This window comes from Paramisgurnus dabryanus, chromosome 23 (assembly GCF_030506205.2).
Source record: "Paramisgurnus dabryanus chromosome 23, PD_genome_1.1, whole genome shotgun sequence".
NCBI lineage: Eukaryota > Metazoa > Chordata > Actinopteri > Cypriniformes > Cobitidae > Paramisgurnus > Paramisgurnus dabryanus.
In genome coordinates, this window is record NC_133359.1 from 27477523 (window position 1) to 27494810 (window position 17288).

The window sequence follows — 17288 nt, forward strand, 5'->3', positions numbered from 1 at the left end:
GGTTGCTAAGGTTTTTCTAGAATGTTGCTAAGCACTTGGTGATCAGAATGGTTGTTAAAGCCGACATGAAGTTGCAATGGTATTTTGTGACATATCAGAGTGAAACGGCTTCTGTAATAAGAAAAATGTAGGGCGCTAACTTGAGATCACCCTACAGGAATTAATTGGATCACTGGAAGTTGGAAGCCTGGACACTGGACAGTCAGTATAGTCCCACCCCCCTCATGGTGGCTTTAATGCATGTGGTTCTAGATGGTTCCCAGGGCATTGCTTAATGGGTGATAACTAGGGATTTGCAAGATTATTGCTGGGAGTTTCTGGGGCATTGGCATTTTGAAAAGTAAAATAAACTAATATATTGACTAATTCTTGTTTAGTCATAAGCATCTATAGATTTAGTCGAGACTGTAAGTCCCATCAAGACAGCATCCATCTGGCTTTGCACTAACTGTCCGAGATTTGGCTGGTGTTTGTGTGAGAAGGGAGGGGATCAGGGGAATAATTGTATTTGGAGCCTCGTGTCCCGTGAGTCCTACACATGCTTGGTCATTACATACTCATTTTGAATGCTGATTAGTGTCCCGAGGCCTCTAGAGATGTGGGAATAACCTACAACACCTGCTGCCCTGAGCACAACAATAGATCAAAATAATTTACTATACATGGATACACAGAAATCTACTGGCCTTTGTTCAGTCATATAGTATAAAAAATTATTTATCAGCTTAAAATACACCAACATTTTATATAAGAGTTGGTGCATTTTAGGGTTTTTAAGCTGATTGATATCATGTAGGCATGATGTGTCACGAAAGCAATTGGCGTGACGCGTGTCATAGGTGGGCTGTGGGAAAACACGTTCTGGTTGACTGGTGACAGCATTGTGCATCCTGTCACATTAACACACACCACAGAAAAAGCCAGCCCAGGTCATTAAAGTGTGACAGCCCATCCTTTAATTTTAACAGAGCATGTCTGCTTAACATCTTCCGGCCAAGACAGCTGGAAGTGAACCGTAAATAACCTGCATTGTTTAATACAAATTTGCTATTACAAAAAACAGACATTTATTTTCCTGACTGAGTTGGAGTCTTAATGCTGTTGTTTTGGATATGAGCAGCATTTGGCAATGTACCTCACCCAAGATGAAAATAGAAAAGATTATTAAACCACATGCATGTCACTAAAATGTTGTAAACACAATATATATTTAAATATAGCTTATTGTAAGTCCCAAATTCCATGACAATGTGTCAAAAAATAAATTTACAAGAAAAATAACTGGAAAATAAGCATTTTTAAAGATAGCTAAGCTACTGCTGCTCTCCTCAACACTATAGTTTATTTAGTAACATCATTTCACTGGTCAGACAAATGTGGCCTTAATCTGCACAATGTAATTTTTTATATTTGCCATTTATAATGCGGTTTGAAATCTGACATTTCTTTTAAATCTGATTCTTAAGTTATTATTATGGTAACTAATGTTGAAACATCAGATTTAACAAATTTAATGGCTTAGATTTTATTACAGCATGGCAATGCACAAAGCCTTGATTTGGATTTTATGAGACTTTTTCCAACAAACTTGAAATAATACCACAGGTTTAGGAGGAGCTCATGGTATTTAGTCTTGGTATGCGTATTTAGGTTCTAGGGGCTATGAAGGTCCATTATTGGACTATGTTTACATGGCATAAAAGTAGTAAAAATAAGTATTCATTTACATAATTTTTTTCAAATACACATGAAAACATTGTCAAAAAGATTAACGTTTATACGGATCAGCAGACATGACAAAAAGCATTTTGTGTGCCAGACCAGTAGATGGCGATGTTACTTTGTAAAGAAACACCACACGTCTGTGCACAATATGCATTGTACCGAGCGAGTAATTTAAACAATCAAGACAGTGAAAGCATCGAACAGGGTTGCGTTTCCTGAAGTTCTGTTGTTACCAATAGATTGCAATGGTAACAACGACCATAGTTAGCTAACGATGCTTTTGGAAAACGCACCCCAGACTGTTAGACAGACAATGAGATACAGTAGGTATTTACTACAAGTGACACTGGACTATAAATTGGCAGAAAAAAAAATTAACTTTGTTGGAGAAGTGATAATAAACTAGCACAAACACAGTCCTATAGGCTGCCATTGTTGTTTTGGTTAAACATGTGCATGCCTGTACACATATCACATACATGACATTACCATTATAACAGTATCTCATTTTTGCTGGCATTGTTTTCAACAAGGCATTGTTTTCAAAACTTTGCAGTTTGCACTTTAAAACTAGGGTGGCCATTCGTGCCAGTTCCGCCGGACACGTCCCGAACATGTTTTCGGGTTCATTCTCCGGAAGTCGCGTTGCTCGACCGCATATGTCATCGAGGTTCTCACATTTCAGTTAAAATACATTAGAAAATTAAAATGTATTTCTTTTAAGACATACAATCATTGTAGTTTCATTATTGTTTTGAAATGTAACGGTTGCTTTTCTGAAATTAAACCCGAAATATTAAACCTTGATGACGTATGTGGTCGACCAACGCGACCCGAGAACGAACCCGAAAACATGTTTGGGACGTGTCCGGCGGAACTGGCACGAATGGCCACCCTATTTAAAACCCATCTTCAAAAGTTCGAGTTTCCAGGACCCAAAAACGCTATTGTCATTTAAACGAAAAACCAAACCGCATAAAAATCATGGTTTTGGTTGAAAATGTTGTTGTGTAAACAGCCCCTTAGTCTGGATCTTAGGGGGTCAAACGGTTGGGGTCTTGTTTGGTTTGGGTCCCAGGAGTGTGCACTGTTTTGTTGAATCAACTTTTGTCATTTCAACTTATTATTATTTATCTTAACAAGAGATAAGTTTTTATAACTGACTTTTTTTACTATATTTTATACAACATGATCTCACGGAAAGTCGTGTTATAGTCACGAAAAATTTGAAAAATCAGCTTTTTTTCATGCCTTGAGCACAAATGTCTTTTCATGTCACTGGCACAAATTTCTATAAAAAGTTTTTCGTGTCCGTGGCACGACTTTTTCGTGTCATTTTATGTATTGTTTTCTCTTTTTTTCCCCTATTTTTAAATCATTGTCACTTGGGGTTGGGGTTAGATTTGGGGTTTGTGTTAGGATGTACTTTTCTGTATTGATTTCTTAATGTTTTTCTTCCGCTTTTAAAACTATTCTCGCCTGGAGTTGGGGTTTGGGTTAGGATGTCTACAAAATGTAACAGAAAGTGATTCTAACCCCAAGCGACAATGGTAAGAAATTAGGAAAAAACAATGAAAAAAAAACAATACATAAAATGAAACGAAAAAGAAAATTGTGCCACGGACACGAAAAACTATTTATAAAAATACGTGTGAGTGATAGGAAAAAGACATTCATGCTCAAGGCATGAAAAAAGCTGAATTTTGTGGCATGGACGCGGAGAAATGAATCAAATTTATAATAAAAAATAATAGGAAGTTGACATGACTTGTAAATCTGAGTTGATTTAACTAAACAATTAAGGCAGCAATGATTTTTTACACTGTGGTATTACTTTTGGTCTTAAGGGGGTTTTCTAAGACCAATTTTCTTTAAAAGTTTTGTTTTAATAATAACCAACAGAGCAGTATGGTCAGCAGTTGAAAAGTGTTAAAGTGTATTGATTAAGGATTTATCCTCATCTAATTTGCCGATGGTAATTTGCCCACTGTACAAGGCCATTAACCTTAAACTGTTTTACTGGTGTAATGAGTCCAATTGATTGAATCTAAACACATACTGTATAAAGCATTGAGGAAGCTCTTAGGATTGTAAGTGGCCCTCTAGTTGGGCAATAAAAAGTTTAGACTAATGTCTAATGTATGCTAGACTGTGCCACATGAACAGTAAAAATTATTTTATTATTTACCTTTATTTAACCAGGAAAAGACTTACTGAGATTAAACATCTCTTTTACAGCAGGGCCCTGGCCAAGATAGGCAACCAAGTTTGCATATACAATAATACAACAAAGATACAACACACAATACTAAAACAACATAAACTGTTGGGTTAGCGGAACTTCAGTGTCTCTCTTGTGACATCGTTCTTGTGATGCACAGTCCCCATTTAAATGGACTTGAGGCTTTATCTGATGTTTCTAAGTGAAAAGCCATCAACAAATGTCCACAAGACCTTCTCAAAACAAGACTTAAAAAAAACTAAATTACACAATTTGAAATCAATGCCCAAAATGGTTTTAATGACTATCATGCAAAAATAAACATCACACTCTATAAAGAACATCAACTCTTTTCAATCTTTTGGTGCACCCGTTTTAAAAATGAAAGATTGAATAACTGTACTGTATATAAAATAACAGTAAATTCATACAGTATAACACTTTTTGACATCAACAAATTGCTCTCTTTGACACAACAATATATGAAACACTTACTTGTGCACTTTAGTTTCAGGCAACAGGTCATGATCTCACAAATGTAGAAAACATCTAGACATCTAGTTAAGCTTCAGAACAACTTAAAACATGGCTCAGATTCCAACCATTAACAATGTCTCTGTTTTTCAATCCATGAACAACAAACAAAACTTGGATTTAAGATGATTGTGATATTTCAGGAATTTCTCAACCATTCAAATGACTCTGTAAACATCTAGACACAGTTTGTGTGTTCATTCAGATCAATATAGCTAAATGGCTGTTGTTACCAATAAATTATTGCAGTTTGTGTTCTTAATAAATGTGTTTTTATATAAAAAAAAGTTAAAGACTTTGACACATCATCCTAGTGCTGGTTAAGTAAAAACAGCATGTTGGTTTGTGTCAGAAATAGATTACTTTCACTGTGAATCCTGCATAAAAATGTCCAGGTCATATTTCGCTGCTACCCAATCTCACAAAATGATGTACCTATAGTCATGTAAAGATTCTTTTTCATGATAGCGTCACGAATGTCTGTGTTTTTTCGTGATCGTATCACGAATTTCTGTTTATGTGTCATTGTCACGTATTGGTTACTCAACTGCTTTTTCCTATTTTCAAACCATTTTCACTTCGGTTTAGGGTTAGATTTGGTGTTTGCATTAGGATGTCACTTTAAGTATTGGTTTATACGATTTTTTCAGATTTTTTAAAAATATTTTCTAAATTTTAAACCAGTGTCGCCTGGCATTAGGGTTAGAGTTGGGTTTGGGTAAGGATATAATTTTATGTAAATCTAACCCTAAACCGAAGTGAAAATGTTAAGAAATTAGGACAAAAAAAACAGTAGAGTAACCAATACGTGACAATGACACATAAACAGGAATTTGTGATACGATCACGAAAAAAACGCAGAACTTCGTGACAGTATCACGAAAAAGAATTAAACAAATTACATGACTACACGTAATTTCGTGTGACTGGGCTGTTCATTTTCCTTAAGCATTTTTCATTTAAAGCTTCTTTTGTTTTTTTATAAAATACAACCTTAGACAGTTAAATGAGATTCACATAATAACTTTTTCAAATACATTTTTTTGCATGGCAACAGTTAAACACATGTGATCAGCAAATCCTCACATAGGATTTGACCCTGACGGTGAGCGGGGCACAAACTAATGCGGGTTAATTCAATGCTATCTCACGAGAATTCGTACATAGCCTATTTGACGAGTTCGCCAATTCGTATTAATTCATACGACCACATTCGTAAGTTTTTGTACGATTTGCCTTGACCCCTGTGACGTTGGGGTTAGGTGCAGTGTTAGGGGTTGAGTTTCGTTGTTGTTTTTTCTTCATGAGAATCATACGTTTTGGCACGATTAACTTCGTATGAATTCATATAAATTAGCCAACTCGTAAAATATGTACGAATTCTTGTAAAATCAGGCTGGTTAATTGTAACACAGTCCTTTTACATATCAATCTCTTTGCACAGCAGTGATACATGCTTGCCATATCCCTTTATTTTTAGGAAATTTAGGAACCGAATTTTTTAGGTATTTGTTCCAGAGGTCAGCGTAACCAGTCAGACCTATAACAAACACATACTGGAAGTTAACGTCGGGAAAGGCACGTAACCATGGCAACACACACGAATTCTGTGAAACTGTCTATATGTTTACTTTATTTTCTTAGTTGAGTGTGTAAGTCCTTAAATCAAACTTTATATAATCTTAATCACTGTTTTGTTGCCTACATAGCACCATTTTGAAACATGCTAAATTTTTTAGCAAGTGTTAGAACAAACCCTTTATCTGTTCGAATTAACCTTACCCATTCTTTTCTGTCACTTTCATGACGATTGTGAGGGAATGGTAAACAAACTTCAAGTGTTGAATTGTAGCAGAGATTTGTGCGTTAGGTTGTGCCCCCACCCTTCCATATTAAAATGCTCCCTTTGACGTCACAATATATATATTTATATCTCAGATAGACAATCTCACTTTTATGATAAATACAGCCCAATAAGAACAGAAAGCACAGATATCACTGACCCAGCAGCACAGTCTCACAGAAACAGTAAATCTTTGTAAAACACATACTTAAAAATTACGTTTCCCCAATAACATATCAGTGCATTCAAAGTATATCAGAAAACGGCAGGTTTGTCATTATACATTGCCTAAAAATCGAACATCTTTTAATAAAGACCAGCTTAATACCACTGAAAAATACAAGACTGTATTGCCAAGCACACATTTAAATGGATTGTTGATTAGCTGAACAAAATTGGTTTTGTGCCACAATTTATACAAGATTGCACTTTAAAAGTGTAACTTTAAAGGACTTTTAGGGGCGGTTTCCCGAACCGGACTCAAGCCTAGTCTCAGACTAAAATTCATAATGTCTCAGTAATGTTTTTTGTAAGATATAACTAAGGCCTAGTCCTGGCTTAATCTAAACTCTGACCAGGAGACTGCCCCTTAAAGGTGTATCAATATATTTCACTTTTAATACACATCAATATTCATATACATTTATTATGTTTAGCAAAATTGTGCTAGTTTAGATTCTCGCTGCATCACACATTTGTTTAATAACTATTTAGCTCTATTTCCTAGATTTAAATCCCAAATAAAGGGACGAGTTCATAATGTGTAATATAGTACACGCACATAATGATAAACAGCACTCTTTGTAGTTTCAAGTTTATATATAATATACTTACAAAAACCCCAAATTTTGCATATTTTGGTTGCAAGGGCTCTGAAAACCAGAGAAAACATCCACGTGAAACTAATCTCCTATTATTGACTATAAAGGACTATACTTTATTTGTTTCTATTAAATACAACAACTGCTTATTCTATGTGAGTACACAGTAGACAACACTAAACTAAAACAAAATTAGTTTAGGACCTGTGCTTTGATTAAAGATATTTTGTGTGTATGTGTGTGTGCTGTTAAATATTATCAGTTGATCAAATGCAGTAATAATCTAAAATAAATATTTTTGCTTTTTAAATACACATTTCCATAGTCTGGTCTGTAAATTGATTTAACCATTTATATTCTTTCTTTATTCCTATAATACGACTTTATAAACAGTATTTTCTAATGATACATTTGCTCTCTGAATAGATGATGTATGATAAACATCTTACTCTATGTCTCCCCTAGCAGCTTTTTGGATAAATACTCTCTGACTGAATTATCTATGAGTACCGGCCTCCTCTATACGTCTGTTCAGCTTCCTCCTGGACGTATTCCTCGGTTTTCTCCCAGCTTTTAGCCCATCCCCCATTCAGCTGCGTTGTAGCCCCATATGTTTTGGCGGGGCCCCCGAGAGTGCCCTGGCCCCCGAAAGGAGCATGGCTCAGTGTGATGTCACCAGTCTCCTCCGCTAACTCGTCTTCGTCGATGAAGCCACACTTCTCCTCGCTGGTCTCTTCCGGATCTGCCCACGGCTGCTTCTCGCCTGAAGCGAATATCCCGTAGAAGATGACTCCCCCATAATGCACCAGGGCGGCGATCAGAAACACATTCTGCCACTCTTCACGTGTCTGATGGGTCAGAACGGAAAAACTTAAGATTACAATTTCTTGTAACCACAAGCAAACAACATTTGGCCAAATTATGTGCAAATTATTTTCTTGGCGGCTATTATTTGGGCATTCTACCCAAAAGGTGTATAATGTAATAATGTAATAGTTCCAATGTAATAGTTTGTTAAACAGTATGCACTATGCTGCAACAAATATTTCAAGTATGCAGCCATGTTAAAACATCACAAAAATTGTTATGCTAGATTTGAATAATGTTTTGATAAAAAAATGTCTTGCCGACTTTGGCAGTTATATCAAAGGTAGGGGTATTCTGTACCGCACATACACTCTAAAAAATGTTTGGGTTATTTTTTATCCATAATGGGTTAAATTGGTCAGAACATACTGATATTCATAATGGGTTAAAATTGACCCAATGCTGGGTTGTTTTAACCCAACTGTGGGTTATTATCACCCCATGGTTGCATAACAACACCCCAACAGTGGGTCATTTTTTATCCTGGCATGTGTTCTGTCCAATATTTACCCATTTTGGGTCAAAACTATTTTAAACTAACACAGCCATTTTCAGAGGTACTGACAAAGGCCATCCGTATACACCATCTAATTGGTGCAATAGTCATAAAACACTTTTTAATTAAAGTATGATTTCATGATCACAATTCTCACCTTGTTTTTTGTCATTGCACCTACAATGAGAGGGCAGACCATACCAGAGAGTGTGCCCACCCCATTAGAAATGCCCATCAATATGCTGGCATACCTTGGCGCAATGTCTAAGTGGTTGACGTTAAATCCTTAAAGAGAAAGAAATATTTATTAATTTTAGGGAAGGAAAAACGTTTAAAAGTCGTAATGTCTGTAAATCCAAATACATAGTCTATGTGTACAAAGATCTGACTGCTTGGCCAACAAATTATAAGAATGCATGCTTCTTGCATTATTTTGGCTCACACCCCACATATCCTCAAGTATGGGTCTTTGGTTAGCATCAAATTGCAAACTAGAAACCAAAACGTTTCTGTAAAAACCAACAGTTTCTGGTTTATATCATTTCAAAGATTTGAGCCCAACACTTACCTGAAATAGCAAAGCCGCTAAATCCAACTGCTAGCACCAGAAACGAGATGGCCATACCTTTACTATGAGAGAAACCCACCACTAACAGAAGAGTCGCCTCCATTCCAAACCCTACAAACAAAACGTTGATATTGCATTATGTACAAAAATTAAACCCTTTGAAAAGGAATCAAAAAATCAACAAAGAAATTAGGATCCATCTCACCTCCACAATTCATGATTTTTCTGACGGTGGTGGTGGACATGATGTTTTTTCTGCGAAGGAAGTCAGCTAGCTGTCCGCCGATTGGCACTATGATGGTCATGACAAGGTGGGGCAGAGCAGAGACCATACCGACCTGCCTCACACACACACACATATTCAAATCAAATCAATTATTGTAAGTGTGTTGTAAGAAAGAGCTCACGACTCCACCGTGCGACTTTTTTAAGATGTAAAATGTACAATTTTGTAAGATGTGTCCCGGAGTATGTATGTAAAGTTCTAGCTCAAAAAATCATATAGATAATTTATTATAGCATGGTAAAATTGCCATATAGGTGTGGGCAAAAAATGTGCCTTTTTTGGTGTGTCCTTTAAAATGCAAATGAGTTGCACTAAATGACAGCGCCGTGGTAGGATAGTGCAGATTAAGGGGCAGGATTATCCCCTTCTGACATCACAAGGGGGCCTATTTTTCCTCATGCTTGCAGAAAATGGTTTACCAAAACTTATTTACTGGGTTGATCTTTTTAAAATGTTCTAGGTTGATAGAAGAACTGGGGACCCAATCATAGCACTTAAACATGAAAAAAGCCAGCAGTTGCTTATCCAGAAACTAAGTATGTTGTTATTTCTTTGTTAACCTTGTTGTTTCCAACCCCTATCTTATTATTTCTTTCACATACGTCATGACCAAGCATCATGATTTCAAACCTGATAGCGCAGTCTCTATATTGAGCACTGTAGAATGGTAGGGAACGTTGTAAAAGGAAAATTGGCTTAAAAGTCCATTTATTTGTCACAAAAATATCAAAAGATTTGGCATATATTATTCAAAAGAAGTAATACTATTTTATTATATTTTGTGGAGCTAAACTGATGAACAACATCTTTCTGAGTATCTTTCAAATTTCTGAGTGCGACTGGTAAATCCTAAAACACCTCCCAACTCAAATATCTCCCGCTGCATTTGTGAGACAGTTATGAGCCGCAGAATCAAAGCAGTGCTTCAATTACACCTGTCAGACACGCAGGATTTATTTCACTCTTTCTGCTTAGGTCCCATAGATCAATAAGAATGTCAGGGTTTATTTATGTACGCCAATATGAGCACACATTTCTGAATGCCCAACAAGAGAAACGTAATCCAATATGGGTGACTTGATTCATGACCAAAGAGAGCAGTGAATAAGGGGTCAAATCAAACTTAAGCGTGGCCAAAAAGATTGCTTTTGTAACCAATTCACACGTTGACTCAAAGCATGCCTAATGACTCTTGTTAGTTACAACCACGGTTTTTGACTTGAACATTTTCTACATTAAAGAGTTTAAGCTTCTTCTCTCACCTTACTGATTTCAAAGCCGAATACTTCCTCAAAGTATGCCGGCTGACTGATGAGGAGCAGGTAGAAGGTCCAGCTCCGGCAGAAGTTGGCCACAATGATTGCATAGACCGGCATTGAGGTAAAGAACTTCTTCCAAGGTGTCTTGAATTTCTGCACAAACGTCACAGATGTTTACTACACTTGCAACATCTTATAGATGTTCAGGGCTTAAGGAGCCCATGTAATACACAAGATTTTGTTCCTGTGTTAATGCATTACTTGGGCAAAGAAAATAACAGTTTCAGCTACACTACCATGTAAGCTGTTGCCTTTTACTATATACATCAATAGCAGAATCTAGGGCACTTACCTCATTTGCCCCAAGCAGGTTGGCACTTTCTCCAATACTCTCCTCTATGTAAGTCCTCTCTTCATCTGAAATGGTAGGGTGATCGGCTGGGCTCTCATATGATACTAGAATCCAAAACATGTACCAGAAGATCCCAAAACTCCCTGAAACCCCAATGAGAAAACAAGAGGATTTAAACACAAATCCACTTATTCTAATGTCCTCCAAAAAGTGTTTTCTTCAGTGACTTTTTACGGACTGAAGAGCAAAAGACATACAGGTATGGGTTCGGAAGGACAAGAAGAGTAAATGATATAATGAAGGATGTTTTGTTTTACTTCTAACATCACAAATGTTTGATTTGAACATCAAAATTATAAACCCACCATATAAATAGAAGACAGACGACCAGCCTGAGTACTGCACTAATATTCCAGCCAATGGCATAGCGATCACAGCACCAGCATATGAACCTAAAAAAGGATGTTTTTACCAGGGTGTGCAAATGTTTTAAAGGATAGCTTGAAAATAATTTTATGTGCATAAATGTATTTACCACAAAAAGAAGTGGTTACTAATCGACTTCTCTCCATGGGTGGAGCCCACTTGCTCCAAATCCCATGGCATGCTGGGTAGGTCACACCCTAAACAAACAGACACATCTTAATGCAATTTTCATTTCTTTTTCATAATAACAATATTCTCATTATTATAATATGCCATTTTCATTACATTCCCTCAAGAATGTTTCATTATTTGATGTTTTCTTTTTAAAGGCGTAACAAATAGTTTACAAGGGGGTCATGACCATAGACAGAAAGCGACCTGGGTGCTTAAACAAATGAACACTAACACATACAATTGCTTTTCAAATAAGGATTAATGATCCATGCAATGTCGAGGAGACCAAATCTGCTTCACCACAAACACAGTAATGCAGCCCATTAAATCTTCATTAGCAGCTAATTGTCACACAATCAGTCACTTATAGACACAAATTGCAAGAGCTGCAGAGGACAGCAGAATCTAATGTCAGTACATGCAACACAAGCTGATGTGACTAAACCTCAGATAGGATTGAGAGAGTAAACACTCATGGTATACTAAACAGCAGACGACCATCACAAAGCCAGAACAGATAGCTGTTTACTCTTTTAATTTACTTTGAGTAAGAGATGAGGCTTTACTTTTCATTGATGACTTTTCATCTTTACTTTCCTCATCCATCACTCTCAGGCTTTTAGCCATTTTGTTTGACATCCAGGGCCTGTCTGTCTGTTTTACAGTGGGTTAGGAAACCTGAACTTGACCCTGACCCAGCATCGTAATGCTTTAATTAAAGATTTATAAACCACTGGAATAGTTCACCCAACTTTAATTTAGCTCATGTTGTGTGCACAAGCTATTATTTGTTAAAGCTAATAATTCTTTAGCTTATTTCTAATGATTTAAAATAAGGAGAAACAGAAATAGCATTGGATGTATAGTGACAGTAATCTGAAATATAATTGCATATAATATATAGTCGATAAGGTCATATGTTATTGGTTCTCCTTAGTAATCAAATGCATATGTGAACACTGTAAATGTATTTGAGAGCTAAGAGGGTAGATTGCTGTTGAAATTAGCATATTCCTGTTCTTCCTTTGGATATAAGCCACAAAGTATTGAAGTCCATAACTATATTGAATGACAAAATTATCTGCATATTTTATATTTTAAGTTTAAGTCAAATTAAGTTTGTTTCTTTACAGTTTTACAATGGCAATAGTGATGGTTTTTTTTTTTTTCATTTTTCTCCCAAAATGTTTTTTTCATTTTTGTGTTCCACTCATTTTGGGGTAGAATATTTGTTTTAAAAAGAAAGAAGGCACTCTTACCTCGACAAGTCCTTGCAGTATCCTCACAAAGATGACACAGCCGTAGTGCACACGTGCAGCAGATGGGATGAACATGTTGAGTATTGACGTGAGCAGGATAGCAGCACCAAACACCCTTTACATCAAAAACAACATTTACTACAACTTCGCATTTAAACGCTCATATCTTTCATGAAACCATTTTTTTTGTAAAAGCATTCAACACACATAGGCTATTATTTTATTAGGCTGTTGTAATTTGTTTGTGTCATTTAGATTAATGTTAAACTGGTGTATTTCTTTAATACTCATTCTTCTGTAGGCTAATTATTTAGAGACAAAACATTTAGCTTTGCATTGTTTTTATTTTATTTAAAGACAATATTCCCAACATTAACAATGATGTTTGGTGCAAAAATACAAATAATTTCGTTATTTTCCCGTATCAACCGAATGTTTAAAGGGTTTTTAAAGCTTAATTTGATTGCCATGAAGCCTGAATGCAGAAGAGCAGAGACACGGTCCTCTTGGGAGCTCATTAACGCGTGCGCACACACTGCCTCGCGCATCTCGCAGGTTTTGGCACGTGCAATTTTTTGTAGTCTCTGTTTAATCACTGTGAGACTTGCTAATATTTTAAGATAGATTGTTAGGTGGATATAACACATTTTTATGTATTATTATACTATAGTGTATAGCTACAATGGGAAAATATTTAAAAATAAATGAATGATTGTTATTTCTTTTTTAATTACCTGTTGGCCGCGAGTCGTGAGGATATATATCCTCCTGGAATCTGTGTCACTATATAACCCCAGAAAAACGAGCCGTGGATCATTCCCACAGTCTCTGGGTCCCAGTTAAATTTGGCTTTCTTTGAAAATATACATACAAGAAGAAATATATAATTGAAATTAGCCATTTTACATTTGATCACACCAAAATCATGTACGAAATTGCCACATTTTTTTTCTAGTCTAAACACTTGAATCTTTGACCATGAACTAAAGGAATTAGATGAGGATGATGTGACTGGCAGAGGGAAGGAGGAGTTTCTGTTGGTCATCTGCCACTCCCTCTTACCTCTTTGATGATTATCTTGCCACCCTTGTGAATAGTACTGTTGTTGACCATATCTACGATAGCGACTCCCAGGTTACAGCGGATCCCGAAAGAGATGCAGAAGCCGAGGCCGCTCATGATGGCGATGATATACCGCCGCGGAAGCCCGAAGCACGGGCAGTCGCACAGCGGCGCTTTCTTCTCCTTTACCTGAGCGGGCCGCCCGTCTTCGGTCAGCTCAATAACTTCACCGGTTTTCTGCTTCTTTTCCATCACCCTGTGATAATCCACGTATATATATACTTTTAAGAATACATACAGTAAAACATGTAGGCTATGCTTATATTAAAAAAGAAGAAAATCTGAAAAAATCAGGTTGCGTCAGGTTGTTACACAAAAATGGGAACTATAGGTTTCCTTAATTCAAATACATCCAGCTTCTCAGAAATTAAAGAAGGATGCTGTGTCCGCTTGGCATAGGCTAAACCCTTATACAGTAGGCTACATATCTTGAAATGTTTATTATGTTTTTTATGTTATATTGTGTTTAATAAATACACTAACAAATCAGTAAAAGGACAGACAGAGACCTGACCAGTTTTATCTCTGCCTGATCACCGCATTGCAGCATTTCTGTGTCTTACATCCTAATAAATATATGTTCTATCTCTACAGAATACAAGCTATGAACGAATTTTTATATTTTTAGTGTTGATTGAGGACTCGTGTTTGTGACAACGCCAACCAACATACACGCGATATAGAATATTAAATACAAATAAATACAATTAATCAAACGAAATGTAATCTTTATTACTCTTAAAACGTTGTGATTGAAAATAGATGACTGTTGCCTGCATAGCCAGATCGTAGGAAGGTATATATATTTATTTATTTATTTAAGCTAGATTGTAAACCATTCACTGATTGATTATGAGCGCTTTATAATCTCTGATCCAAAATGTAATATTCAATAAGAAAAAAAATCTGCTGTACGCATACAACATATTTTATAAATGTACAACACAAATACGTTTCAGGCAGATGTTACTGTTTGCATTCAATTCAAGGAAGGGAAACGAATTAACAAATGTTTTTAAATAAAACGAAACGGAAAAAGCCTATTAGTAAATATAAATGTGCAAACAATGTGACAGTAATCTGTAATCTGAAATACAACTGTGAGACAATACAAATATAACTTTGGGCGTTTTTTATGTATTTAGGACGTCAATGAGGCGAAATTATTATTATTATTATTAACATTAACTATATTATTATTTATGATAATAATAATAATAATAAACGAATATATTCTTCGAATGTCGTGTCACGATTTTCTGTTCATGAATTATTAATTTAGTTGCTGTGGGCAGAAAATCAATCCTCCAAGGAATTCTTTCATCTTTAGCTCTACACACGATCACATCACGACATTTACTGCACACGATCATATCTGACGTATATTGAACAAACGAAAAATCTTTAAATGATAGAAAGACACTACAATGATGAATTTATATGAATTATGTTTTATTGTTTCATTTTTGTAGTTAAACAAGAAAAACAATCTGTCCAATTTTTGACACCATAATATTATACATTGACATCGAAATTATAATCAAATAGCCTAAAATAAATATTTATATCAATATTATAATATTTTGCCTTAATATCTTAGTTTTTTTTTTAATGGAAGTGACTGATACCTGTGCATGTGTCCGAGGGTTTTCCCCGCCAGATTCCTCAATCTCTCCTTTCCAGGGGCCAAAACTCGTTCCTTCATCGTATCCATCTCCAAAGACGATATTCCACTTGATATTAATAAGATTTATTTTATTTTGTATTGGCTGTTAAGTGTTTAAGCATATTCCTTGAGTATTGAGACCAGTGTTTCTTTGACCAAATAAAAACGGTCTTTTATTTTCCTATATGCCTACCTTCAAACGCCCAGAAAATCAGTTAAAATTTTATCTCAGTCACTGTTATGTCCTTTAAATCTCCTTCTCCTTCGACTTTTGGAATTCCTTGATTTTCCATTCTGTCTGGATTTTTTTCACCCATAAACCAGGCGTGAAAATTGTATTCCGTTACAATTCACCTTTTAAAAGCCCGAACCAAAAATAATGCAGAAGAAGAGCAAGAAGATAAAAACTGGAGAGGTGGAAACCTACGCTAGGTGCCGGAGATCAGTACCGTGAACGGGGAACGCGCGCGTGACTCCAGCTGTTCCGTGAACCCGCACATAGTGAGGGAGCTGCGCGTTCCAGAGATGCGCGCTCCCAATCAGTCACTCATAAACGGCAAAAATCCTGCGCTAATAGTTAGCAGCAAAGATCAAAAGACAAACATATGCATCCCATAATTTTATTTATACTGTAAGTTTTTATTGACGCACAAACTGATAAAAATCAGCTTTTATTTTTACATTCGTTACGACCTCTTTTTCGCACTGGGCAATGGGACAATACATAAAACATATACGTCCATAAAGACAATAACAGGCTGTTGGAGTCGTTTTTTTATTCGAATCAAAAAAAAATTATTTGATTTTTATTAAAACGACAAAGCTTGGAAAGAACTACACGAGTTTCAAATACAAAATCTGATCACAGGTAGGCGCTCTAGCCAAGCATTTGCCGTAAACCCATAAAAATCCACTAACCCAGGTGTTTATTTATATCTACGCGCTGCTCATTTATAAACGTGCATATAGACTTTTTGTAAAAATCACGTGAAGTTTTGTTCACGTCAGTTGTGCTCGTAAATATACTTTTTGGGAAGAACAGCCAAAATCATCTGTGAATTGATTTCCAATTAGTATCATTCAGGTACATAATAAAACGCATCACAGAATTAAGTTTTTTTATATTATCATTATTTCTTAAACATGTCTTTCTTGATATTCACCATCTTTTATGGTCTTCCTCCAAATGTTTATTGTTTTTTAGGATGGGTCATTTAAAAGCTTATTTAACCGCTGGAAAGCCATGACCTTTTAGGGAACAATATCACACACAAAAAATAAAGGGTGTATTTGAATATATTCAAGATTAAGAAACAAATAACGTTGGACATGCCATCTAACACATGGGTCTACCATTGTCATTCTCCATCTCTGTCACAGCCAAGTCCATAACCACACTTTAAACATTAGTGGGGACTGAAACACTAAGGGCTACATGTTTAGTTGCAATCATAATTCAAAGATTATTCCCCCCTTGGCCTGCAAGATATTTTGTTTTACTTAAAAATTCAACAGAGGCATCAGTAAACTATCAAGCTAATTAATAGACATTTGAGTGATTCTAAAAATGTAAAGTTGTTTAAATAATAATAATACAAATAATTTCTGGACATTCCTCACCTGAAAAATGCCTTGATACTTAATTTATGATGTCCTTCATACAATCAAG

The 17288-nt window shown here is 35.8% G+C and overlaps 1 protein-coding gene across 1 annotated transcript; it reads right to left on the minus strand.

Moving 5' to 3' along the window:
- Nucleotides 1–3886: 3886 nt before the first annotated feature.
- On the minus strand, nt 3887–16119 carry slc17a6a (solute carrier family 17 member 6a). The gene is made up of 13 exons (XM_065291186.1): nt 15813–16119; nt 15582–15686; nt 13894–14149; nt 13566–13684; nt 12832–12946; nt 11508–11595; nt 11338–11424; nt 10973–11115; nt 10624–10773; nt 9281–9413; nt 9076–9186; nt 8665–8792; nt 3887–7992 (listed from the first exon to the last, which is right to left on the minus strand). The coding sequence occupies exons 2-13, from the start codon at nt 15665–15667 to the stop codon at nt 7645–7647; spliced, it is 1764 nt and encodes a 587-aa protein (XP_065147258.1). The 5' UTR covers nt 15668–15686; nt 15813–16119; the 3' UTR covers nt 3887–7644.
- Between the last annotated feature and the right edge of the window lie 1169 nt (nt 16120–17288).